At 39.8% G+C, this 26,592-nt stretch overlaps 1 protein-coding gene across 5 annotated transcripts in view; it reads left to right on the top strand.

Moving 5' to 3' along the window:
• The window catches only part of SMOC1 (SPARC related modular calcium binding 1), a 129,754-nt gene that overhangs the window by 66,945 nt on the left and 36,217 nt on the right, over positions 1 to 26,592 (top strand). For 2 of the 5 annotated variants that reach the window (XM_059849667.1, XM_059849665.1), the window contains exons 6-7: positions 14,267 to 14,356; positions 19,788 to 19,868. The exons of 1 other annotated variant lie outside the window; for it this stretch is intronic. In XM_059849667.1, coding sequence (XP_059705650.1) covers positions 14,267 to 14,356; positions 19,788 to 19,868 — 171 coding nt within the window. The remainder of the gene's footprint in view (positions 1 to 14,266; positions 14,357 to 19,787; positions 19,869 to 26,592) is intronic. 2 more of the 5 variants (XM_059849668.1, XM_059849669.1) reach the window with 2 other exon arrangements.

The following is a 26,592-nucleotide window of genomic DNA, read 5'->3' as shown; positions in this document are numbered from 1 at the left end:
ACAACTATGCTGTTACACAAATGGAGCTTCAACTGCATCTCCAGCCTCATAAACACTGAGAAAATGCTTTGGTGTCTTTAGCAGTTAGTGGAGAATACAGGAAAGAAAGAGAACTATTGTGTGGCCTTCATCAGTAAGTTGAACTAAATGCAAGTTTACTGAGGCAGTATGAAGTCAAGTGATGGTTCTAGTTGGTGAACACCGTCTTATGTTTAATTTCTTGCAGAACATTAGCAGGTAGTAAGTCTGCAGAGCTACCCAAACAATTCATCTGGATCCCTTATGTTTAGTGTGTATATTTAAATAAAAATATATATACTAATTTGGAAATCCAGATGGAGAATTTTCATTCAAGTATCGTTTTTTGAACTGTTTAACTTCATCATGTATGTTCAGACCAGGGCTGATGTGTTTTTCAGATCTTTTATGTGTAAAATATAGACATGTGCTGAAAATGTGCGCAAACAATTTGATGGTTGTGGATAGATGAGTGTGTAGTGCAACTCAGTGGAAAGTCAGACTGTACTGTGCATATGTAATAAGTCTGCTTCCTGTAAGCAACCAATTTGCTCTGTGTGTGTGCTGCAGCAGTGCTGCAAGTCCTTCAGATGTGCAACAGCTTGATTTGTTCTACCACACGTTGATGGTGACGGTTTCTCAGTCTACCCTGTTAAAATCTGATGGAGTTAGGAAATAGTCTATGGGAGAAACATGAATATGTGCTGCTTTTCATGAAACTAGGATAAAAGCTCAGTTGACTGAGAAGTTATGGGGTTAGTGTAAAAAAAAGCAGTCCTGCAATAGCTCAAGTGAGCTGTGAGCAAAATTCCTGTAGATGGAATTTGTAGCACATAAGATTTTGCTTAGCTCATATTTATATTTCCAAACAAGCTTAGCAGTGGAATTGAAGTTTGCTTCCCTATTATAAGAACAGTTCTGAAAAAAATACTATTAACTTAAATGGTAGATTTGCCAGCTTGTAAATAGTCCAAATTCTCCCTGGTTCCTATTGCTATCTCTATACTGTATATCATCTACAAAAATATTTGAGTTCCAATTAAATGTAACTGTAGAAAGCAAGTCAGTTTCACAGGTATGGTACACTGTAGTTTGCCAACATAACAGATTTTATTAGATAGGAAGAACCCAGCTTTTAAATGGGAATTGTGATCAATTTTTTCAGAACAGAGGAATGTAATTTTACAATACTGTGTATATTGGATAATTTTCCAGAGCAGAGCAAGGTTCTAAAAAGCACTTAGATATATCACATGAAGCAAACAAATTTTTGAAATATTGAAGTCTAGAAGTAAAACTTCAAATTTGTTACATAAGCAGTAGAACTGAAAACAATCCTTTTGCTTCCCCACATTGCTGCCTTGTCTGAAATTGTTTAGTTTTCATCAAGACTTTTTTGTGGGCCTCAGAACATATGTATCAAATTTGAGACTGAAGAAAGTTTCATTGGCAAGTATAAAAGAAGGCAAATTCTGTTTTAAAGTGTATTTTGTTTGATACAATGCAAGAATTCTGCTTTCATCTATAAAGTAGCAGTTCCAATCGGTAGCTTAGTCTATATAATATGACTTAATAAAATTTTAGTTTACAAGTGTTATTATAGCAATCTACAGACAAGTCCTGTCTGTAATGTCTTAAGAACAGCTGTAAAGGTTTTTAAATTATTAAGTCATAGTATTGAGCAACCTGGTGAGTAGATTTAATAAGTAGACTCACAATTGATTAAACAACATCTGTTAAGGTATTATTAACTGTTTATGTGCTATATGTGTATTTCTGGTGTCTGATCATTACAGCTTGCAGAGAAATGGAACAAATTTGGGGTCTGTTAAAATACTTTTTGTAGGCTCAAAACCTTTTCTCTTTTAAAGAGTTGTTGACATTATTCTTCTCATGCTTTATACAATCTAGACATCTGAATGTTAGTGTTGTTTTCTTTCAAATCAGAGTAATGCACCAGGAAATGTGTTTTGTCGTGGTGCAGGTGTTTGGTCAAGGGGCTGGAAATACTTTCCTTTCAACTCCTTTGCCCCTTGAGCTCTGTCAAAGTTTCTCTATAAGAGAAATAAACTATGAAATTGTGATGGGAAATCTTGAATGCATGCAGACCATGTGTGCCCTTAAGGTAAGGAGAAGCTGGAGAGACAACCCCAATGTTTGTTCAAGTTCCTGAGATGGCACCTAGGGGAATTTAAGCTTCTTTACAACAGATCTATCTGGAATAACAGCTTTCCTCTGTGTGCTCATCTGGACTTTTGTTCTATGTTGACAGCAAGGGAGCTGTACTGCAAAATGCTTTGATAAAGGCTAAGGATGGGAGAAGTCTTCCCCATGGACTGAACTTTTCTAGGCAGTGTCCGTGTCTTCTATTACATGTTCCTGTGCTCAACTTGGTGCTCCGTTTCTGATGGGACCTTCAGGTGCTGCAGCAAAGCAGTTTGTGTAAGGACATGACAGGTTTCATCTTGACTGTTCAGCTTCTCACAAATATGCCATTAAATGAGATGATTCTTAAAATCAGCAGTCTCTGGTTCATTTTGAACAATACATCTGTAGATGTCTGGCAGTATGTAACTTGAGGATTGACCTTCACCTTAAAATAGAAATATTTTAATGTTGAGAAGGTGTTGTCACTTATACCCTGTGTACACCAAGATGCTTTATTCTGTACATACACATTTCCTTCTGAAACACATTAGATCCCTTGGAGGTCCTTCCAGCAGTACTGTTACTGTATCTGATTCCCTCTGTTCTCTATTCCTTCCCTCGCAGAGAAGAACTGTTCCTTTGGTGTCATAATCAAATAGAAAATCTCCTTTAGACAATACTCAGATTCTGGGGTGAAAAAGCTGGGGGTATGTAGTTAGAGAGCAAAGTTGTGCTCACTCACCAAAGCTCTGACACTCCTTTTTAATGATCCAGGGAGGAAAAAAACCTGTGGAAACAAGCAGTGGAAAAACATATATTCCCTCTCCCCTCCTTTTTCTTCATTTTCACACATGCAATACAGATATAACAGTGAGGTATCCATTCTCTTTGCCTGCAAGGAAATGAAAAGGCATATTGTAAGCCCAAGGCTAGTCTGGTTGTCAGCCAGGAATGAGTCCTCTAAAGGAGAAAGGGAGAGGGGCTGGCGAGAGAAGAAGCTGGAAATGAGGAGCTTGAATGGGGAAAGTACACCCTGAGATAGGCTGGCTGCACATGGCTAGAGGTGGCAGGGGTCTTGTGCTTCCTCAGTATGCAGGTGCTGGGAGAAAGGAAGGCAGCTTATACACAGGCATGTGTCTGGGGGAGCAGGGTCAAAAATTTAGACTATTTACTTAATCCCTTGGAAAGGCTTTTTTCTCTTCTGTTTTCTTTTTGTGTTTAACAGACTGCTTTACAGGGGACACGTGTGGTAATTAACACATGCAGCTGTAGGGCTTCAGCCATATGTCTGAATTTCAAATGGCCATTGATCTGGCAAATTTGCTGCTGTCTCCAACCCCCCACTTGAAGATGTGGGAGAATTTATAGTCTTTACCTTGAAGAGACCAGAGCTGGAAGGAGAGGAATGAAAGGGAATGTGAGTGATACTGGGGAGAGAAGGAAGAAAGCGTGGTATCGCAACCACACCATTCCATGCCCCTTGCTCCAGCTCACCCTATATTATATTATATTATCAGGTAGCTTCAGAAATGTTTCCAAAGCTAAGGATCTTGTTATTACTATATAAAACTTGCATAACAATTGTTAATTTTATTCCTTGATCAGAATCACAGTGTTCTTGTGGGCATTTCAGATGTGCTCCCTTTTCCACAGCTGCAGCTATCTGGGCTCTTGCACAGCCTAGAAGTGACAAGGTGGTAGTTGATTGTGGACTTTGAGCAGCCTTTCAGGGGAGGTAGTTGAGGAGGGGGTGTCTGTTGGGCTGTGTGGAAACAGAGAATACTTCACATCAAAGCAGTGGCTCCTGGAAAAAAAAAAAAGAAAAAAAAATGATATATTGTAGGTAGAATAAAACCAGAGAGGCTAAACTAAACAGTCATAAGGTGGTTGTTGCTTTTGCCAGCAGTGATCAGGCAGCTGTTGACAGTGCTATAGAGCTTTTTGCAAACCTTGCTCAAAGTTTGGGGCAATGTCAAGTGCTAAAAATCTTGTTATGAGATATAGTGCCTTAAGCAAAATATTTCTTTGTGCGGAAACTTTTTTGCTCACTGTTTTATTTCAAATGTCACTCAAGGCAGTGAGCCAAATGGAAGATGGTTCAAAATTAAGGTACTGCAGCTTAAAATTCTGCAGTATCTATAATACTTATAGTGTTTACAGGGTGAGATATAAAAGAGTTCTTCTACCAAGTACGAAGCTATAAAAAAGTTAAGCATCTCTTCCTCTACTTCCCCTCCTTCAATTTATTTTTAAACATTCTCTGATTTCTTGATCTCATCACTCACTCTACAGCGTAAGCAATGCTGACACTTTGGAGGTGTTTCTGCTTTGGATAAAAAAAAAAAGCCACCAACAAACACTCCTAACAGTCTATAGTCCAGCTTTTGCTGACTGTGATTTACCCAGCCTGTATAATATTGCTAGTCTGTTTCTCTGTGTTGTGCCTCGTCTCTCCAGTTTCCCTGGGAAACTTAGTGCCAGGACTGTGGAGCAGCCATGTACTAAATTGCCTGCTCTAACTCACCTCCCTTTTCTCAGTTCATTAATACAGACAGTACTCCTTCTTGGAACAAGATGGCCTAACATCCCTTATATGGATTGGCAATAGCATTTGGTTGTAGCCTATATTGATATGCACTTGGATGCAGGTTTTATTACACAGATGTAGAGCCCAATTCTTCTTTATTCAGTGTTTATTACAGCTTATTTCCTTTCAATTGTTAATCTCCCTGAAGAATAAGGTTATTTCAATTCTTCCTCTCATCTTCATTACCTTGATCCTTTTCTGTAGAAAAAAAAAAGGAAGGGCTGGATTTACAGCTGTATAATTGCCGGGTTGTATTTACCACAGCAAAGCTTTTCTATGCCATTTGACCTGTGAAGGTGTCTGCTGGTCAAAATGAGCCTTGGAGACTCTGCTTTGAGACTGCCATCTCTACAGCCAGCTGCCATTGGTACTTTGTAAATATGTCATCATTCCTCAGGAAATGTCTGTCTTAGGAAGTCATGATTTTTGGTAATAGGTAGTTTTTGATGCCATGTGTTATGACCATACCAAAAAATTATTTAGTCCCCCTGATTCTTTTACAGTGTCTCCATTTCCCCTTAGGTGTGTGTCTCAGTAGGGGGATGGCATTAGACTCTTGAAGGACAGCTTAAGTACACAGCTGAATGAAAAATCTTCTTTGCTCCCATTGGGAGCCTTTTTCTGCAGCCTGTATGTGGTTTTTAGTTTTGAAGGCATTCCGGTAGCCTTCCCAGGTGTTGTCATAGCTGATTTTTTACATACTGAAATTGTTGCTGGTTCATAAGGAGAAGAGCCACTTTCCATGGTGGTCGAGATTCATTTCTTTAGCTGTGCAGAACATGGCTAGCAGCTGTGAAACATCAGTCTGCAATGACAGGCAGGCTGAGACCCTGTCTGAAAACTTAACAGATGATGGAAGCAGAGCCTGGAAGCTGAGCTGGGACTTTGAGCTTTGTTCTCCTTCTCCAATCTCAAAAAGTAGTTGAACTAGAGTGTTTTAAACATTCCTACATTGCTGGTGAGGATGGGCTCATGGCTTGTCTGCTGCTAGATACTATGTTCTAAAATTATCTTAATTATTCATTTTTCATTATATTGTGAAATAAACATACAAGTCAATATATGGCACTTACAGGTGGCATTTCTAGGCAAGCTGTTCAGTGGGGCTAATGGACTCTAGTCCAAAGAGGGATTTTAGTTATGCCCCTGCTGCTGCATAGCTTATTTCAGAAGATGTATGAACAAAGTAAAAGAATGAATTTTGAAGCCATGGGATTGGGAATATGGTCATCTTTCAAGGTAAAAGTATTGTACATCTTATACAGTAATTAAAACAAAAAAAGAGAACGTTTTGGTTTTTAACTCAGTAAAGTAGCCCTAATGGCAGTTGGATAGAAAAATGCAGCAATACCAGGGAAATAGTCCCTTCTTCCAAAGAATTGCAGTACTTTAACTATGATGGAAGGGACGGACTGAGCTCAAATGGAGAAGGGCTTGAATCTGATAGAGTGCAAATTGTAGATTAAGAAAAATTACTTGTATCTTAGCAGCTCCCTCAAGAGCCTTTGAATGGATATGCAGGTTCTTTTCTTTCTTTTTTTTTCCTTTTTTTTTTTTTCTCCTTCTCCTCGCAATTTGAGCCACTCTGGAAGCGAACTTAAGGTTTTTTACGTAAATCAAGACAATTAAAATCACTGGCAACATAGTTGTCATTATCTTTGAGACAGTGACATAACTGGAGGCTTGGCTGTATAGGTCAGAGCCGATGACAAGACCATGTATTTCTAAGTCACTAGATGATTTCTGTTTGCTTAAGGAATAAAACTGCTGCTGGGATTGTAACAGAAGAGTGAGAATAATAAGCCTCTGAAAGTGGGGGAGGGCACAGTGGGGACAATGTCTTCACAGCTTGACACTGATTCCACGTTGATTGAAAAGAAAGCTTTTTGCAAATCTAAACTGAAGATGGTCTCAAAAGTAACCCGACCTTTATTACCTGCTTCACCTTTTAACAGATAAGGTTCAAATCTGGCCTTGGGAATTTATTTTTCCTATTACTTCCAAATCTCTGAAGAGGCCTATTTTGCCTTTTGGGAAGGAGTTTGGCTGTGAAGTCTGAAAACTGTAAAACTGCAGTATGGTAAATCTATGTGCAGTGACAGGTCTTCTCCATTTAAGTTTCCTTGCATTTGACCTCAGAAATGCTCTGATAATCAAACTAAAATCTGATCATATGCTTCTTTATCCCATACCTTATGTACAAATTGCTTTTATAGAGAAGATCATCTCTGTGTTGGAGTTTGGCCCAGAAATGAACTGAGAATTCTGGTTCTAAACAGCAGGACTGTGTACAGGTTCCTTATTCCATGTGTTACAGCTGTACTCAAGCACCTGTGGGGTACTGCTGCTTCTTGTCCAAAAGTCCAAGCCTGCAAAATTGGTTAAGACTGCAGTTTACTGTTTACAATTTGGAGAGAAACTGGCGGCAAACCAAGAAATCTTATGTCACAGGTTTTGAGGTTTTGAATCCCTCATTTATTACTCAGTAGAACAAAAGAGAGATCACACAAACTTGTGGCTCCCTGCTGTCCTCCTAAATTAGTTGATTGCCCTATATTGGGGATTTTAGCTTGAGAAAGGGGAGAGCAGAGGGTGAGTCTCAAGTTTGAATTAGGTGAGTGCTCTTAAATATTGACTTTAATAATCTTCCGGTAGCTTGTCTTCTGCTTGGAAGCATGCCCATACACTTGAGGAAAATGTTCTTTGGAATGCTATGTTTCTGTAAGTGTGTTACAACAACAACTTTTCACAAGTAGCGAAGCAAATGTACATGACGAGAAAGTTCACTAACAGCTCAGCTTAATTCTCTGGTTTTTATAGCTGCTGCTTGTTCAAATAATGTGTAGTGTCTCTGCATTGACATCAAAATCCCTAGGAGTTTTGCCATCAAAATGGTAAAGTGTAATGGCTCAGTTTTCAACTGCCTTGTCTTCCATGCAGCAATACTAGGAAGATGTTTTTTCTCCCCAGAAAGGTTTGTACAACTTACAGAAGGGAGTCAGGTATTTTAAGTGGTAATTACCTTAAGGGCTTGGTTCCACCTGCAAAGTTCAAATCTGAATCTAGATCTGAACTTTCCCAGAGGCAGGGGGTGGTTTTGGACATTGTATTGGTTTGACCTCTTATAGTGCAAGCTCTGAAATGCAGGTCCAGATGTGGGCTGGGATTTTGTATCTTTCCAAGTATGAGACATTAAGGGTCACTTTTACATGACACATAATGGAAATAATATAAAACTGGATCCCATGTTGGGGAAGCTATCTACAGCATTATGTTTGAAGGGTGATACCTTGCTATGTCTTAATTTTTCAAAAGAAGCTGTTTAAAGGCTATAAAGAATGAGAGGTTAGAGGGGAGGTTTCTTTTGGCTAATTGTAGAACTGCCTTTAGAACTTAGGCAGTAAATAAGGACACTGGATTTTAGAGAGATTCTGTCTGAATCTCAAGATTCAATAGTTTTAAAGCCACTGAACCCCAGAGACTAGAGCATTGCTATTAATGAGTGCTGCTCCAGACTGCTTTTGACACGTTTGCTTTTGAAGGACCAGACCCAGGAAGAGGGAGCTCTTTGTTTGTGGTCAGAATAAACTCATTGTACACCCAGACAATTAACTCTTCAGTTGACTTGCCAGCCTCTGTAAAGCACTCCACTCCCCTTTCTGTCTACCTTCAGTTCTATTCAGACACTTAAGCACACCAGTGTTTTTTGTTTATTATTCTGAAAAAGTCCTTCACAAGAATAGTCGAGCAGATCAACATTGTCCTCCCAGCAGCATTTATCTCCGCCTGGCAGTGAGTGTGTCAATCAGGAATCAAAAAGCCAAACAGAGGAGGCTTTGAATTGTGTCACAGGGGTCAGAGTTACTTCCAGCTGTCTGTGCATGGGATAGGCTTTCTTGCAGGGCGAAGAATTGTGCTGCCAAACAAACACTGAGCACATTGGACCACAAAGTCCTTGGGGCTTCAGTGGCTTTTTTCATGTTGATGCACCTGCGAGGGAGATGTGAGAAGGAAGTGGGGGGAACTAATGCCTTCCAGAAGGCACAGGGAAAGGCTCCTTATCCTGTCTGCTTGATATCTGGAATGCAGTGCTGAAGTCAAGGCTGCCCACATCCATATGGCATACAGAATAGCTGACGTAGGAAGAGAAAAATTACTGCAGTGACAGTGAAAGTCAACCTTTGCAGTCAGGAGCTCCTTGAGCCCCACAGAGCCCTTGAATGTTTAGCACTTGGGCATATTTTCCCCTTTCTCAGAAAAGTTTTACTTCACTTGTCCATGTTCAAGTGTTTGGGGGTTGTTATATCCAAAGGCAACACATTGCTGCTGTTTCTTAAAATTAAAGCAATAAAGAGTGATGGCTTTTGCTGATTTGATTTTAAAAGCTGGTGTTGTTTTTTGTTTTGTTTTGTTTTTTTTTTTTTTTTTAACAGCTGTGGGATCTCCATGCATAGAAGTGGTTGGACTTGATGATCTTAGAGGTCTTTTTCAACCTAAATAATTCTACGGACAGGAGTGTGAAAACTTGGCAGGGAGGTCTATCTGCACTGGTGTGTTTCTATTTCAGCTGCTTGCAAAAACTTACCTTGATTGGCCAGATTGGAAGAATTTTCTTTGCATGAATGCTAACTTTCTGCACTTATGTTGGCAATACAGGTCTGTACATAGAAGTTGCATAGACTATTAAATTAATTATGACTTTCTGAAATTGTTTCATTTAATGTAGGGAAGGATTGTGATTAAGGCAACAATTTGCTCCTCCCCTGCAATACTAGAAGGGATGTGTATTTTTGTCTAAGATATCTAAGGCCCCATGTAGTACAAGCACAACACACAAGTTTTGTTGTCTTTTTTTTTTTTTTTTTTTTTTTTTTTTTTTTTTTTAAATACTCTAAAATACCTGGATCTGGGGGTAATGCATAGAAATGTTAGAGTCAAAACTGCATCTTCAAGATTCAGGAGCTGCATGGATACAAGGAACCTAATTGACCTGGCAGCTCTTTGTTTGTCTGACCAGAGCTACTAAAGCTGCAGGAATGAGTATGTGTGACTTGAGTCCCTCAGGAGTACTGGAGCCTAGGAAAGCTCTTCTCTCTTGCTGTTGGCTTGACAGGTTTGCTAAAGGTGAACTTTGCTGCATTGAGCAGGGCCTGCTATGAGTTCACTCATTGTCCTGGTTCTCTGTGCTCTAAGTTGCCTATTTAGCTGCAGCTGTGCTCTCTAATGACTCAGCCAAAACCAAATGATGGTAAGTGAAGGAGCCACTTGACAGTGGAAGAAGGCTGCCTCTTCCCAGAGCAGAGCTATGCACTTAAAATTGTCATCTGCTTATTCTATCAGTCTGACTCAGGTCTGGGAACCATTGATGTTCAAGCTATAGACTTTCAAAAAAGATTTGATTTTGTATATAGCCTGGATGATTAACTCCATAAACACCTGTGCTCTTCAAAATGGAAGAAATGTTTACAGATTGCCTCATGGATTGCAGTCAGAACACAACATTAGCCTCCCACATCACATCTCCTACCCAGGAAAAATATACTCACTGGGCAAGTCATCTGAGTACCTGCATCATCACATTAGCAGACCAAGACCTATGTACTTCCCCAACAACATCAACCTTCAGTACCTCACTTTTATCTCCTAACTTTTCTCCTTTTTACAGCTTCCATTAGGTGGCTTGAATTGAGAATGGTAATTCACAGCAGCAGGCTGTTACTTCACATTTTTCCATAGTAATAATGCTTTTTTATGTCAAGGAGTTTAGTTTTCTCCTGAGGTAATCTAAGTTGCTCATGGCCCTAGTACTTGTCACTCAGGGTAAAATGGTCACTTTAACAGGTGTCCTCCTTCTCCCTCAACCCCAGTGTACACTACAGCCATTGCAGATGTGGATGCTTGCTAGATGTTTTGAAAGGATAAGACATGGGGAAGGGTATTCTAGTGAGAGCATAAAGAGTTCTTGGCCAGCACTAGTAGTAGATCAGGATGTGCAAGTAATTGTCCCTGTTTCAAGTCACTGTCAGTCAGTGCAATAAAAACTTTTCTTGCTTATGAGCTTCTGACAGTAGTAGAGGAAGTGGAATTTTGGTTTATATCCAAGATACCTTAATGTGAAAATGCCTTAGGGAATCTCATTTAGACCTGCCTGTTTCACTCTTGTCCTGTGGAAAGATAAAAATACCATTTTAAAGTTGACAGCAATTGAACCAGAAAAATCTGCTTAACTTTTGCAAGTGCACCCTAGGAAAAGGACACTTACTGGAGGAGTTTTATAGCTTTAAAATGTCCCATGAGGAGGTATTCTGGTGAGTGATACTGTCTGTAGACAGTGGTCTTGGAAAAAGAAAGTGGGTATTCATGCTGGGTTGTAAAACTTGGAAGAGAAGTATGCAGTGAACTCCTCCTCAAGGCTCTGAAAATATTCTGCGACCAAGGGATGTGGTTCTGAATTACATGAGTTCTGATCTGGAAGCTCTGCTATCTAGAGGGATTAGGAAGTAACACTTGATCTCTTTAATCTCTGTGACATGCTGTGTATAAGGAACTATTGCAGTGGCATGCCTCTTTTGAGAGTGTGGAATTTAACAGCTCTTTGAAGAAAGGAAGAGACTGTACCCATGAACATACCTTTGTACCCAAAGTAACAGTATTATGTACTTCTCATACAGTATCACAGGAGACCTTAGGCCTCTGGAATAGTTAAGGGTTTTGTTCTATGTTGAAATTTTTATTTAAGGAATACAAAATGTTTTTTCAAAACTTTCAGGTATGTAAAATAGAACTTATGCCTTGTTTGTGAGGAGCAAACAGGCCAGTGGAACAAATGTTCAGTGTGACAAACGGAGTATTGAGCGAGGGGAAAAATCAAATAAGGGCAAGTATTAGGGTGGTTTTCTGCCGAGAGGGAACAGCAGTGAAACTTGACGTCAGCTAATTTGGAACACTGAGACTTGCTGAGAATTCTCCAGTTTAAGAAAAAAAAAATTGGTAGTTTCAGAGTAAGAAGCTGGCAGCTGGGAAGTGAGCATGGTGTTTTTAATGAAGTGCAATTTTTGTCTTTTATGTGACTATTTCATGACCTTTAAAAAACAATCAGAAATATCTCTGGCTTTTGATTTTTGAAATATGGTGTATGTAATTACAGGGCTCTTGTCTATTGCATTTTTTTCTTGTATGTGTGATGAAAGAACTGTACTTCCTTGAACAACAGGGGAGTAATTATACTTCTCTCTATTTGCAAAACCCTTAATACTGTGCTGGGTGCTGCTACAGTGTGGACTTAGTGACAATTTGTCCTTAGTAATCCAGTAAGGAAATGATTGTGTAATCCATTGAGCCTTTTTACTGAGATTATCTTAAACAATAGCTTTGAACTGAAGGGTTTGTTTAATACTCTCCAGTAGCTTAATGGCTAACTTCATACAAAAGCTGCTGCAGAATTCTCTTTCAGAAGAATGTATTTGACAAATTGTAATTGCTGCTCTGTTCCTTGCACATACATGAATGTGAAAGAATCCCCCTGAACCTGAAACATCCTGTGTTCTGCCAAATTTCAAGTAATGATTTGGATCAAGTGCTGTGGCTCAGATCCACTTCTAATTTTCCTCCATTGTTGGCTTCCAGGTTGCTGCTTTAAATCTGAAAAGCAATTCTGTAATTACTTGGTGCAGAAGCATTCATGAGAGCAATAAGAAACTTATTATTGCACTGCTCTTTTTTTAACACCAGGTCTCTTCCTATTTTGTCTAACTTGAGAATTATTCACCTTTCTAGTTGTTCTATGAGTGTCTTCAGCAGTTTGGGGTTGTTTCTCAATCTTTAAAGCCAGTCATGCTAATTACATTCTGTTCACTGCTTCGTTACAGTGTAAAGCGCCATTCTAAATAAATAACAAGCCATAGCTGTGGCTCCTGGAGTCTTGCAAATGCAGAGCAACCTATTCTAACATAAAAAGTGAAGATCAGCTATTTACTTCTATCCAAAGAGCCTTTAAAGGGCAAAACCTTCCTCCTTGTAACTTGAGAAATATTCAGGATTTTTTTTCCAAATCAGTTGCTCAAACTTTAAAAAAATTAAATACTGCTTGTCCAGGTTACTGGTAATGCCCAATAACAGAAAAGCTCAGAACAAGAGCTGACTGAGGAATGGTAAGTATTTTTTCTTCTAAGTATTTTTTGTTACACTTGCAGTTTAGCATAAAACCAAATGCAGTGATGAAGAGGAACATGACAACAGGGTGTCTCTCTCATTTCTATCAATGTATTTTACTTAAGTGGATCTCTGAGATTGAAATTGAATTATCAGCATGTTTTTGCTTTCTGTGAACTAGACTACTTTGTGAGGAAATGCATAAATTAACTGTGGAAGAGGTGTTCAAGCTTTTCCTCACTTAAAAAAAAATTGCAAATATGGGTATGGGTGGAAAAAGTCTATAAGCTTCTGTTTTCCATCTCTGCCTTTCCCTTCCTCTTCCAATGGTCTCTTACTTTTGTAAATGGAGCTGATATAAGAGAAGGCTACGGGCAGCTATTGCTTCCTCTAGGAAGGACTGTCCCATGTACGTTTCCTTCAAAGAGTGTTTGCCCTGTGCATCTGATGGTCATGGAGATAGAGGCAAGCCTGGCTTTTCTGGCATGGACTCTTCCTTCCAACTGATTTTCACTGTGCAGCTTCACATTTTAGGGTACTGCCCACTTTGCTACTTAGTGTCATTCTTGCCAATAACACATGCAAAGAATACTTAATAGAAATTGAAGGCTTTAAGTCACTGTATTTCAAACAGGAAAAGAAGCCCAATTCTAGGTGTAGTAGGCTAGAAGCTGGGCTCCCACCAAAGCTGCTCTGTCACTCTGCTCTGGAACTGGATAGGGGAGAAAATATATAAAAAGCTTGTGACTTAAGGTCCAGGAGAGATCACTCACCAAATACTGTCATGGGCAAAACAGACTCAACTAAACCTAAACGTAATGTAAGAGAAATTATTGTTCCACAATTTTCCATTGGAAGACATTGTCACCACATTGCAATTAGAGAACACCCTGATGCAGACCTTGTGAATAATAAAGATTTGCTATTGGCTGTCCCGTTATAGCACCTCTGCAGTAAACGCTGGTGCCAGTTCTACACAGGTAAGTTTCAGAAGAAGAATTTTTCTTTTGAACAAAATGAGTGAGGAGAAAGACAAAATAGGACAGCAATCTCCAGAACCTTTGCTGTCTCAGAAAATGGCCTGTGTAAAACTAAACTGACCTGAAACTAAAAAGGCAATTAATTGCCTTCTGGGGAGACTACCAGGTGATAAACACCAGTGGTTTGAAGAGGGAGGGGGGAGGCTTTTTAAGTGTACCGAAAGGGCTTGATGCATATTTAATGTAAAATGTTATTAATTTTAGCATGAAATGATTTTGTTCTGTCTGTCTTCTCTCTCTTCTGGACTTGGCCGGGCCATGTACAAATCCCAATCATTCAACAGTACTGGAGAGTAGATAGTATTTACCTCAATAATGGTAGTTTCTTTTCGATTCTTTCTAACCCTCAATTCAGATGATGGTTCGAAGCCAACGCCTACCATGGAAACCCAGCCTATTTTCGATGGAGAAGGTAAGAACATCCCTTAAAATAACAACAAAAAAAGCTACTTCCCTCTCCTTTTTCTCTAGGATTTATGGTTCAAATGCTTTCTATATCCTGCAAAGCAGACAACTCAGTGAATCTCATAATTTTTCCAAATTTTAGAGTGCTCTTGGGACCTCAGGCATTTTCCCTAATCCTTTTTCATCCTCCCCACTTTTCTGGAATCCAGCAATAACACCAGTTGATCAGACTCCTGGTGTAATCTTGGAGGAAAAAGTGTGTCCCAGCAAGTAAAAAAAGGTGCATCAAATCAAAAGTGGCCACTTCCTTTAGACTGTCCTCACCCCCTTGCTATCTCCACGTTGGTGATACTAATACTGGGAGTTTCATAACCTCTGCAATGTGTTAGAGCTTCACAAAAGGAAGGGCAATGCTAAACCACAGCTTTTGAATGTTGACTTGGAAGAAAATTGCTGGGAGGTTTCTTTATTTAGCAAATGCTTTCATTGACGCACATACTATTTAAGCAAATGAAGTCATTGTCCTGGGCCCTCTTAATTCATGGCCCACCCAGGCAGTTTCCTTCTCAAATAGGCAATCTTGCAATTGTATTATTTTGGAGAGGGAATATCGGACCTTAGTCTATTGGAAGCCTTTAAACAAGGATAAAAAATGGCTGTCATCACAGAGGGTTCAAGCCTTTTACACATACAAATATAAATACCAGTGGGAATAGTTCTCCTTTGGTAGTGAATAGGCCTTATAGAAGCTGCTTATATCTTGTACATTGCTTGGAAGCAGTGCCTGTTTTATACAGGTTTAAACCCACAGCCATTATAGTGAAGCTCTGGGCTGAAGTATGAAGCACTCTGTGACCCATCTGAAACTGTATGCCCTAAGGCAGTGAGGGAAAGCCTATACATTTTCATAGGGGACTGCTGTACTTAATGCCTTTTTTAAGCTGGATCAAAGGCAGAAATGGAGACTACTGAGCAAGAGCAGGAGGTACTTTTCTGTTGATATTTCCTGCTTTCTTGTAGAAACGAGTGCTATGGTGGGGTTTTATTGTTGCTAAAATAAACATATTTAATGGCAAGATGTTGTAATCCTATCACTTCGTTTTTAGTGATCGTAGATTTGTAACAATCTTCTTGTGAGTTTTAAGAAACAGAAAAGCTCTCAGAGAAAAAACACTGTCAAATAAACAAAGGAGACTGAAGCCATGCTGGCTCTCTCTTGTTTATATCAAAAGAGGGTTCCTTCTGGCAGTAAGCTGATATTGTATTATATTACTGTTGGCAATCACAAACTTCTGACCTTAAAGTTTTCCCCTGAGAGGGTACCCATAGATATCTAAAGGAAAAAAATGTGCTAGTAGAATGCAGGAGTGAGATGATGTAGTTAATACAGCCTGGTCAGAAGCTCCTTCTAGGAGAGTTTAAACATTTTGGTCATTCAAATAGAAGTTGACAAAGTTCTTGAAGTCATGTAGTAAACACACCTTTTCTGGTTCTTCTGGTGATGGGCAGAATCTGGAAAAAAGTGTTATTCTACCTTCCATGAAAAACATTTTCAATCAAAAACCTTCACATTGATTTATAGGTGAACTCCAGTCTGATAAATGGGCTTGGACTGAATGATGAAAGATTGGCTCTCAAAAACATTGCAATATATTATTTAAGACCTTATCTCCTAGACTTTGAGAGAGCATGACTAGTGCCATGGTCTCCTGTTGTATTAGCAGTGTCCCTTATGACTCTGGAGAACAGATGAACAGGCAGGTAATCAGGCTATGTGTTGATGACTAATCTCGTCTAAGTTTGTCACTCTATATTTTGTCATTTCTATTAGTAAAATAGGACTAAGTAGATTTCAGTGGTGGCTGTAAGAATAAACAATTAATGGTGTGATTCTTGGTGTGTCCTGTGCAGCACCAAGAGTTGGACTTTATTGGTTCTTGCGGGTCCCTTCCAGCTTAGGATATTCTGTGATTCTAAAGTCCTGAGCAACCTGCTCTGTTCTTGGAGCTGACCCTGTCTGGAGCAGAAGGTTGGACCAGACACCTCAGGATGTCATCCTGAGCAATCCCTTGATCCTATCCAAGCAAACATGTTGTGATACTTCACTAGAAGACTCTCCCAGTGTCTTGGGTTGTAAGAACCGTGTCTCTTGGGCCGTTGTTTGAGTCCACTCCGGCTAGCTATGGACCCTGGCCCGCATGGTCTTACATGGACGAAAGCAAAAGACGAGAAATGCTCTTCTCCACATGGGGACCAGTGTCCTGGTTGTTGGCTTGGGAAGGGACACCTCAAACTCTGGTGGCCCCCCAGGTAGAAAAGAGAACATTCCCCTCTTGCAGGGGACTTTTATACCCGAAGGAGTGGGGGCAGGGGAAGAGGACCGCAGCCAATGGGATACCATTGAGGAGGGGCGAGGGCAGGGGTAACCAGGGGACGGACCACCAAGGGGTATAGGGCAAAGGAGTGGGTGAGGGAGAGACCATGTGATGGGAGAAGGGAATAACAATCCACGTGACATAACATACTCAGTGCAAATTTCAAATCACCCAGTGCAAAAAACAGCTAAATAAACTATTTAGTGCAATACAGCACTGGCTAGATCTTCCTGAGGAATGGCTTGTACTTGATGTCTGACACAAATGACAGAAAAGAGCAAAACAGTTATCAATTCACTTGTCAGGTCTGAAATCTTCATAGATGTTCAAAGGCGTTAAAGTTCCAGATCTCATTCCACTTCAGTGAATTTGAGAACTGATGAGTTCCTGTTAACTTATATATTCAAAGTCAGGCAGCCAGGGTGGAGCTGGTATCAACATGAATGGACAATAACAGTGTAGGGTTTTTTTCATGTTTTACCTTTGGTTGCCTACCTTCCATACACAAGGGGCTGACTTTTTTCAAAGGACATTACAAACAGGTGCCCCTGAAACGTGTGATACCTCTTGTACTTCAGCAACTCTGAGATGAAGATTCACCTTTCCCATGTTTTCATCTACATTAGAGGATAATGAAAATTCACATTTCATGCATAAGTTCCTCTCCCACTCCCTACCATCTTCCCTGGGGGCATAACAGAGCAGTGCCAGAGATAATGTAAATCAGATAACTTAAACTCTCCCATCCAAGGTTTGAATCATAACACAGCCATCTCTCTAAAAATTATTTCATATTATTATAATGCAGATCTTAGAGATGTTTATAATGAATCTTTTTTTAGGACAAGATTCTCCTCTGCTGAAGAGTGTTTTATTAATGTCCTTGGTATAGTTTTAAAATGTTATGTTCCCTCCTCCACTTCTAGGTTCTGTTATTTTGTTTTCACCATCTCTTTAGTTTCCATGTGCAAGAAGTAATACTTTCCTAAAGATATATTCTTTACACATCTCTTCTTTTTGGTAAACTTTGCCTCTTAATTCAGTGGGAATCTACTCTTTCCACAGATCTGTTGTTCAGAGGTGCCTGTAATCCAAAAAGATAGCACCAGTGTCAAACCATGACAGCAGGTTACCTGGATTGAAAATACATTTTTATGGTAGATTCCAAGGAATTAATTACCTTTTCTTTATCTTTCTCTTTTTTCACAGAATTCCTTTTTGTGCACCTTTCAGCCTCACTGAAAGATGTACACCGTTGTATTTCTAAAGGCCTTCATCATTCTTCAGCCTCTGTTGACTTTGATTGTCCCTCATTTTTCAGCTGTAGACATACCTGGTCCATATGGTGCTGATTCAGAGCTAAATTTCAGCCCAGATATAGGAGTTTAAGCTCGTTTTGGGGAGAACTACCTCAAATTAAACATTGGGTAAGAGCTAGGAAGGGGAGAAGCACAAAAGTAGAAATAGTCCATAAACCAAAGCATGTAGGTATATGTATTTATAGAAGCATATGATGGCTGAATGTTGATAAAATAGTGTAGTGAAACTGGCAGATAAGGTAATTTTTGATATTTCAGCAGCAGTAAAAATTTGTTTAATAGTGTTCAACCTATACTTCCTTGTGAAAAAAATGCCCTGATCACAATTAACTGTGATGCCTTCAATCAATGTGACTGAAAATATTTAGGAAGGAGAAGTTAATTTTCTGTTATATTCTGTTATATATTTCATGTTCTTGTAATTTATAATCAGTTTCTCTTTACTCAGACAGCTTCTCCCTTTGCTGAGCAGATCCATGTAAATGTCAAGAAGGAAGCAGGAAAACCCATGTGAAAAGGTCTTAGAGGAACTTAAGAAAAACCTCAGGACGTACAATTTAAATTGTGTTCTTGTGGAAACTGAAATTTTTTCAGAAAGTATCAGTCCTGAAAATGTCACATGAGGTGCTTTAGCCCATGATAGCAAGTACTGCTTTGCTCAGTTCTAATCAAATGCTGAGGTTATGTCATTTCTGTGGCTTAGGGCAGGTTCAGATGTGTTTTGAAGTTGATTATAACACCTCAGAGGAGGTGCTCTAAGCACTTTTTTTCCACAAATTTATGTTTGGATGTCTTGGTTAGTGCATCAGACATGCTTTTCTAACCAGAACCTATTTCTTTAACAGACTTCCTTTCAAGTCTTTCCAGAAATATCTTCATGTCTCTGCCTATTTATTTCAGATTTTGTTGTTGCTTGTTTTAGGGAACTGAGTGTGGCCAGGCCTTCTTGGGCTGTTAAAGTAATATTTAAGGTCTGGATTGACTGTTTAAAATCTGGATTTCATATGTACTTTTGGGGGAAACAGCATATACTATAGCACCCAATGCAATGTTTGTGATCTCTGAGTCTTGAGGAAAAAGGCTTTTTGAGAATTTAGGAAATGGGGAATAGAGGGAGGAAAAAAAGAGTTTTGCCAGCAAAGATAAAATTTCTGAGGCAGAAAGATAATGAGAGAGCCTTGTGGAAGCTTTACAAATGATTCGTAAGAGTTGGAAGACCTCACCAGGAGATGAACCTGTCTGTACAAAGATGAAAGATCAATTATGGAATGATTGTAGCTGACATCTTGTTTTCTATGAAGAGAGACTGAGAGTTGAGGTTGTTCAGAAGACATCTTCTAGCACCTTCCAGCCCCTGAAGCCAGCCTACAAGAGAGCTGGAGAGGGGCTTTTTACAAGAGCATGTAGTGACAGGACAAGGGGGAACAGCTTCGAACTGAAAGAGAGTAGGTTTGGATTAGGTATGAGGAAAAAATTCTTTACTGTAGGGGTGGTCAGGCATTGGAACAGGTTGCCCTGAGAAGCTGTGGCTGCCCCATCATTGGAAGTGTTCAAGACCAGGTTGGATGGGGCTTGGAGCACCCTGGTCTAGTGGAAGCTGTCCCTACCCATGGCAGGGGGGTTGGAATAAGATGTTTTTTAAGGTCCCTTTCAGCCCAAACCATACAGTGATTCTGAGTAACTATCATGTGTATTTTTATTAGTTGCTGCAGTTTCTTTAAGACTGTTATTTTTATTCTTTCAGAAATCACAGCACCCACCCTTTGGATTAAGCACTTGGTCATCAAAGATTCCAAAATGAACAGCTCTAATACAAGGAATTCAGGTAAAGTTCTGTCTAAAAAAATTATTGTTTTAACTAGTCTGCAGCTCCTCACATCTGTTCTTGTTTCATTCTTTCTTCATTGTAGCTGTCAAGCTGCTAGGGTTACTTGCAGCCCAGGCTATAAAGTAATTTCAGATAAGGTCCTTTTTTGTGGCTGACGGGCCATAGTCAATGTGTGATGAAGGATGTTTGTTTCCAAAAACCATAGCTGGGGAATCTCTTAATTTCTTAATCTGTTAATTCATTTTAGTCATCTGTCATCTTTGTTCTGTTTGCAGTTCAGCGTGGATACATGAACTGAGACAGACATTTGGCTGAAAGATTTGGCCTCCCGTTTTGCAAAAATGCAAAAAATACAAAAAGGGGTTTCTTTGCTAGTGAATTCAAGATTCTTCTCTGCAGGGGATATTTTTTGATAGAGAAATTTGCAGATTATTTCCCAACTAAAGGTGGTTTAATTGTGTGTAAGCCTACGAAAAGGTTGATAGTGTTTTGTGGGTAGTGGAGTGGATGGGGGAAGACCAAAGCCTAAAAAACAGCAAAGAAGAGATCATCAACATGAGTGGGAAAAGGGGAAGCAGGAAGACATGAAGTCAGAGTGTAAAACTTGAGATTGGAGATGCAGGTGAAATGGTGGAGTGGAGTCATTGTAATGAGAAGAAACTGGAGAATCTGAAGAGGAGGGTTAGGGGTTCTTAGTAAGAATGGTTTCAGTCTGATGTTTTAGCTGAGGTGAGAGAAATGAAGAAATTAAAGGGAATATAAGAGAACAAAATTGCTTTAAGAAGCCATGGGTTTACTTTAAGATTTGAATAGGAGATGCTGCTGTTGCATATATTTTATGGAACATACATGCCTGGAATGGCTGCTGGAATAATTCCAGTTACCTAAACAGATAAATCGTGATATCTTGAAGTGCCTCATCATCTGGTATTTCTGGATTAGCTAGAGAGTATTCATGACAGTTCCTTTAACCTTCCTCTGCCACTTCCAAGCTGCAGGGTGAAGTCTGTGCTAGGCTGGGTGAAACTCTTGCTGCAGAATGAAGAGCTCTTGGCAGGAGGACAGCCAGCATTGCCCAGACCACAGTTTTAACAAATCTCTTGAGCTTCACCTCCCAGCTGTTTTTGTAGCAGGGTGGTCTGTGTAGGATCTGCCAGTGGATCTGAAGCCTCAGATGATGTGTGCGTCATCAGCATCCTTTAAGGACATCTTTCAGGGGAGAGCAAACACAGCTTCTGTTTTTTTGTCAGCTGCTGGGACAACCAGCAACTGACAGTACAATTGAAGGTGACAGTGTAATATCAAAATCCTTTGTAATGGGTCCTACCTGTCTTGGAGTCCAACTTTCCTTCTAATACAGAAAACCTCATAGCTGTAATGGAAAGAAGAGTGCTAAGAGGATGCAAAGGGACTTGGGAGCATGATGATCTGTCTTCTACCCTTTCTTGGCCTCACAGAGCCAAAGTAGGCTGGCTTTCATGTTGTAAAGGCAATCACTTTGATTGTTTAGTCAGGAAGCTGTCTGATTTGAACTGGAATTTTGTCCACAGTAGAGTTCCTTGGGTGACTTTACTTTTGCTCACTTTTTTCAACTGTTTCTGATGTCAGTTCTGTTACTCAAACAAAATTATTGTGAGTGCATGCTACAAATGAAAAATAAACGATCTTGTGGAAAATTCAAGAGCTGTGTAAAAGGTGGTTTATACAGCAAGCTAAAGGGAGACATATGGTTCATCTGACTCAGCCTTACTGATTGCTCTGATGCTCACTTACTGTAGGATCTCGTTAAAAGATTGGGTTGCCAACTTTTATCTCCAAATTTCCCTACTGGGCCTTACAGATACACAGCCATTTCAGTTTCTCACAAATTATTAAGAAATACTGCCTAGAGCTATGGTTTAGGTGTTATAAAGTGTGGGCTGCTTCAGCCTTTTTCTTTCAAATAGTGAAGCCCAGTCACCTTGTTTGGTATCTTTCATTCTTTTCATCCCTTGTAATATATGTTAAAGGCAATGTACAGTAGGTGGGATCAAACTGCAGAGAACTGGGGGGGGATAATTATCATTTAGAATCATGTTTCTTCAAGTGTCTTTGAGTCTGTCTTGGCTGTAGATGATGAAACAGCTGTCATGAAATGGGTATGCAAAACTGGGGGATGTTTTTAATTGTCTTTGGCCCAACTTGAAATGCTAATGCTTAGCACATTTTCATTTTTAACATTTATTTTTAAAGGGCTAGGATAAGTTTTGCTAGCACAAGATTTGGATTCTTCAGTTTGTTGTTGCCTCAGCTGTATTGTCTATCCAAGCTTTCACTTACAGTCTTGGAGCAGATATAGCCTTGTATGCTTTTGCAGCAGTTTAATTGGAATCACTGAAATTGGAAGTGAGAAAAGAGTAAAGACCTGGTAGGTCATCTAATCTATTGCCTTAGGGCTAGTGAATGTTTATACTGTAAGGAGAGCAGCATTTTCTACTGTACCAGAAATGCCTTAGATAATAAAGATTTTATTTCTTCCCAAAGGAAATTGCTCTGCTCTCTGAATTCAATCTCAGATGTTTTTTCTTTTTGTAACATCTAGCCTAACTCTTCTTTTACTTCCTATTCCTTGGAGTTTGTATGGTGAAACACTTAGCTCTGATCTCTCTTCTCCCTGTGGTGATTATATGGCCCTGTCCTTTTCAAATACTGCTGTCAGAGGGTGTGTGCTGTTCTCTAATCAGCACTGACACTGGACATCTTGGAAAGCAAGCACCATTGCTATGTCAACCATGAGGAGAATTTCAGAATTGCTATATGGAGTCAAATAGACTCTTTAATTTGCTGTCATTGTCTCTGGTCAGTGTTCGGTGAGCCACCCACCAGGCAGCTGAACGTTGCAGAGCTGGTGGCACCCCATGCGATACATGCTGCCTGTATCCTTTAAGGGCTGCATTTGAAATCTGAGTATTCCATCTTCTGTTTAGTGTTGACAAACAGAAGAGGTTCTTCTGAAACCGATCTCTTTTTTTTGGAGCACTTACATTTTGTTTGGCATGTGTAAATCCTAATTAAGCTAGGGATCAGGAAAAGCAGAATGACTCCAGCCTGGTGATTAGAGCACTTGACTGAGAATCTATATGTCTCTAGGCATTTTGCCAGTGAGTTTTTCTATGCTCAGTAAAAGAGCATTGCTAGGAGGGATTGCTAGTGCTGTTACCCTAGCCCATCTTAAAGAATTAAATGGCACCCTTTTCTCAGTAGGGTGAGATGCAGGTTCAAACCTTCTCAGCCAGAGGCGGGAGCCAAAATATGAACATATGGACTGTTGCACAGCAGAAAAGGTGTTTTTCTACACTTAAAAACTACATTTTCTGTCTGTATGAATCCTACAAGTTCCAAATTTTTCCTTTTGGGGCAAGTGAAAGGTCTAGATCAGTACAATATTTTTGTGGTAAGATGACAAAAATATTTTTTGCTGCTTCTTCCCTTTCCCAAACATGCGCATCCACATGTGCATGCACATGGATGCCTTAAGCTTACTAAGCCAGTTACCTAGCAATGCTCTCTGTGATGTGTGGTTTTTAACACTGTCAGAGAAGGAGGTAATTCAGGTGGGATTCTTGCAATGACTGTTCTCTAATCAATATGGATGGCAATTGTCTTTTCATTCTGCTTTTACTGTTTCAGCCTCTTCCCCTCACCCCCAACCTATTTCAGCCTGAAACAGTCCAAATGATTTTTTTTTCTTAAGTTCTTAATCTAGGGAAGCATTTGATAACGTTTTCCACTTCCAAGAAATCTAATGGCTGCTTGTTTAGGAGCACCCCATCTCCACTGAGGAATCCAGGGATTTTCCTCACTTCCAGAGTTGGGTTATCTCCAAATTCATTTGTGCTACTTAGTGATTTGGTTTTAGTTAGCAAGAGTTTCCACCCTGTATCCAGCTTACCGTGACAACCTTTAAGAAAACCACAGAATGATGTAATGAGCCCCTGCATGGAAAAATAAACAGCTCTGGAGAAACCAGCAGTAGCAGCCTCAAGTAAATAGTCTTCAGTCACTGGGGTTTTGAAAATGACGTTATTTGAAAGGAAGAATGAGTAATATATTAAGGTTAGCAGCTGAAGACAGGTTTCTGTGTGCTGTGCCTAGTTCAAAAAAAAAAAAAAGAAAAAAAAAAGAAAAGAAAAAACCCATAGCTGTTTGTTTCAAAATCTTGCTTGGTGAATGGGGACCAATTCCATGTGGCCTGTTCTGTTCAGCTTTGGCACCCAGGCATCGTGCTGGCATCTCATGATGGCATTCCAGTGATAGATCTTTCTCCTGTCAGGAGCTCTTAGTGGACAGTATAACTGAATGAGCTTTGAAAACAAGAATGGTGGCATTCACATTTCTTTTTCTTAATTGAGTCAACTTGAAGCCCAAACTTTAGGGCTTTTCAAAGGGGGAAACAGACTTGAAAACTTCACGACTGTATATATTCCCCCCTCCTCCTGAAAGGGAGTCTCTTAATTCTTGGGTGCAGTTTGTCTCCAGAGATCTGCACAGTGGAGTGGGATGTGATTATATCAAGTGTTATTACCAGGACCTGAGTTCTTTGGTTTGTCTGTGTTTCTTAAGGGATCTTTTTTCCCACTTGCAGGAAAAAAAAACCATTAAAAAACATCCATAGCACTCCCAAAAACCTTCTCTCTAGTCCTTAGTTAGGAAGTTACACCATTTTCCTGCATGCCTTTCTTATTGGTCAGGGGTAGTAACTGCCCCAAGGGCTAATGTACTCATGGGTATGTTGCCTTATCCATATGGAGGCTTTCTGCAATCACATACATTAAAAAGGAGTCTGCTTGAGACCATATTGCAAATCTGTGTAGCTCCTCTTGATCAGGTGAGATGAACATTTAAAGAACCAGAGCTTGAGAAGGAAGCTCTTTTCAAGTTTTAGTGGGATACCTTAAAAATAGCCAAGAGTTTAATTTGTTATTAGAACTTTCCTTTTCACAAATGAGGATAAACAGAAAGAGCTTGAATGCCTATATTATTTTCTAGAGTGGGGAGACCTTGCACATATCTGTTGAATGTAAAGTTATCTGGAGTTGGAGAAATTTCTTCATGCCTTGGAAATGTGGAACACTGCAGAGAGCAGGGAGCCACAGGTAGATTCAGATGAGGTTCTTGAAAAACAAAACAATGTTATTAATGGGGGTAATTCCACACTAAGGCTCCTCAGCCTTATTCCGTAGGTGTCTTGTCCTACTCTTGGTGCACAGCACTTTCCACCTTGTTATTTAAAGACATGAGACTGTGGACTTCTGCTGCTGCTGCTTTTTTCCTATTTTCCACTATTACTAAACTAGTTGTGTTAGTTTGAAACTGGCTGTCTCTCTCTCAGTTCCAGTTCTGCAGATGTTACTGTCCAAATGTCTAATACTGGATTATAGGCTCTTCCCCAAAATCTGAGACTGGTTAGTGTTAGTCAGGATACTGAGGAAGGGAGATAGCTATTACTTTGTCAGGAAAGTAGGTTGGTTTTAAAGGGGTTGTAGTCAGGAATAATTGTGCTTTAGGGACGTCTGAATAAGATGTTTTGGTGGCATTTGAATTGGAAAATTTTGGTGCCTATGGATGACATGCTAATGCTGGCTGCAGTCCTCCTTGGTGAACGTTTTTGTGCTTCTGTCTCCTCTGGGCATAACACCTGGGATTAGTTAAAGGCTTTTGAATTTATCTCTAGCTGAAAAAGAAAAAAGTGTCATTGATGGTGTCAAGAACAAGAGTTCATGGGAGGGAAGCAGTGTGTCAGAAAGCTTTTGTCTTTTCTACTGTCCTCTTTTAATGTATCCTTCTTGGTTCTTTTCCTGCATCTTGAGCCAGTACATCCCAACACAGTGCTCCTCTAACCTGTCAAAACTATTGGGACAAAAGTCTGTGACTATTGTCCCATCTGCCACAAGTATTTATCTTCAGACCTTTGCATTAGTTCTCCCAGCCGTTCTTTTGTTGAAGATTTGTTTTGGTTTTGTTTTTAATTAATTTTAGTTTAGATTCTGTCTTGATACCAAATAAAGTAATTTCAAGGTAAGCTCCTGTTGAGTATGAAATGAAAACTTACTAATTCCATTACATTTTCACAACAAATATATATGCTCTTATTTGCTGAGTTCCTGTTTCCTTGCAAGCCAAAATGTGATGTTTCTTCCTTACTTATTATCCCTCCCTTCCCTCTGGCTCCATCTGTGGTGCAGGCATCCTTTCCTGTCTTGGCTGCTGCCTGGGAGGCCTCTGTCTCTTATTCCCTTCTGGAAGTTTTGAGAAGGATGATATGTGTGATGCCCAAGGGTGATTCTCCCGCAGTCTCAGTGTGACAGGTGTGTGTGGTGAAGAAGAGAATATGTAGGAGAGAGCAGAAGCAGGGGGAATGGAAGAATCTAAGACCAGGACCCTTCCCAGACAGCCAGCAAACAAAGTCATAAATAACATGCCATTGGGGGCCAGTTAATCTGCTCTATGAAAAGGTGCAAAGTATACAAGTGGGAAAAATAACATTGTATAATAATCAGCATGCAACCATAGGTGTTAAACCATATGCAGCTAGGCAAATAAATGAAGCTCCCCCTGAGAGCTGTGCGATAAATCATTCCCAAAGAATTCAGTCACTCCCCCCTCCTTATCCCCCAAAGAAAGAAAATAAATTACTTTAGATGTGGAGTCATAACTACTCCTCTGCAGCTGCCAGTTAAGG

The sequence above is a fragment of the Haemorhous mexicanus genome, chromosome 6 (assembly GCF_027477595.1).
Source record: "Haemorhous mexicanus isolate bHaeMex1 chromosome 6, bHaeMex1.pri, whole genome shotgun sequence".
Classification (NCBI taxonomy): domain Eukaryota; kingdom Metazoa; phylum Chordata; class Aves; order Passeriformes; family Fringillidae; genus Haemorhous; species Haemorhous mexicanus.
Note: the sequence above shows the minus strand (reverse complement) of the source record. Positions and strands in the feature narration are given on the sequence as shown.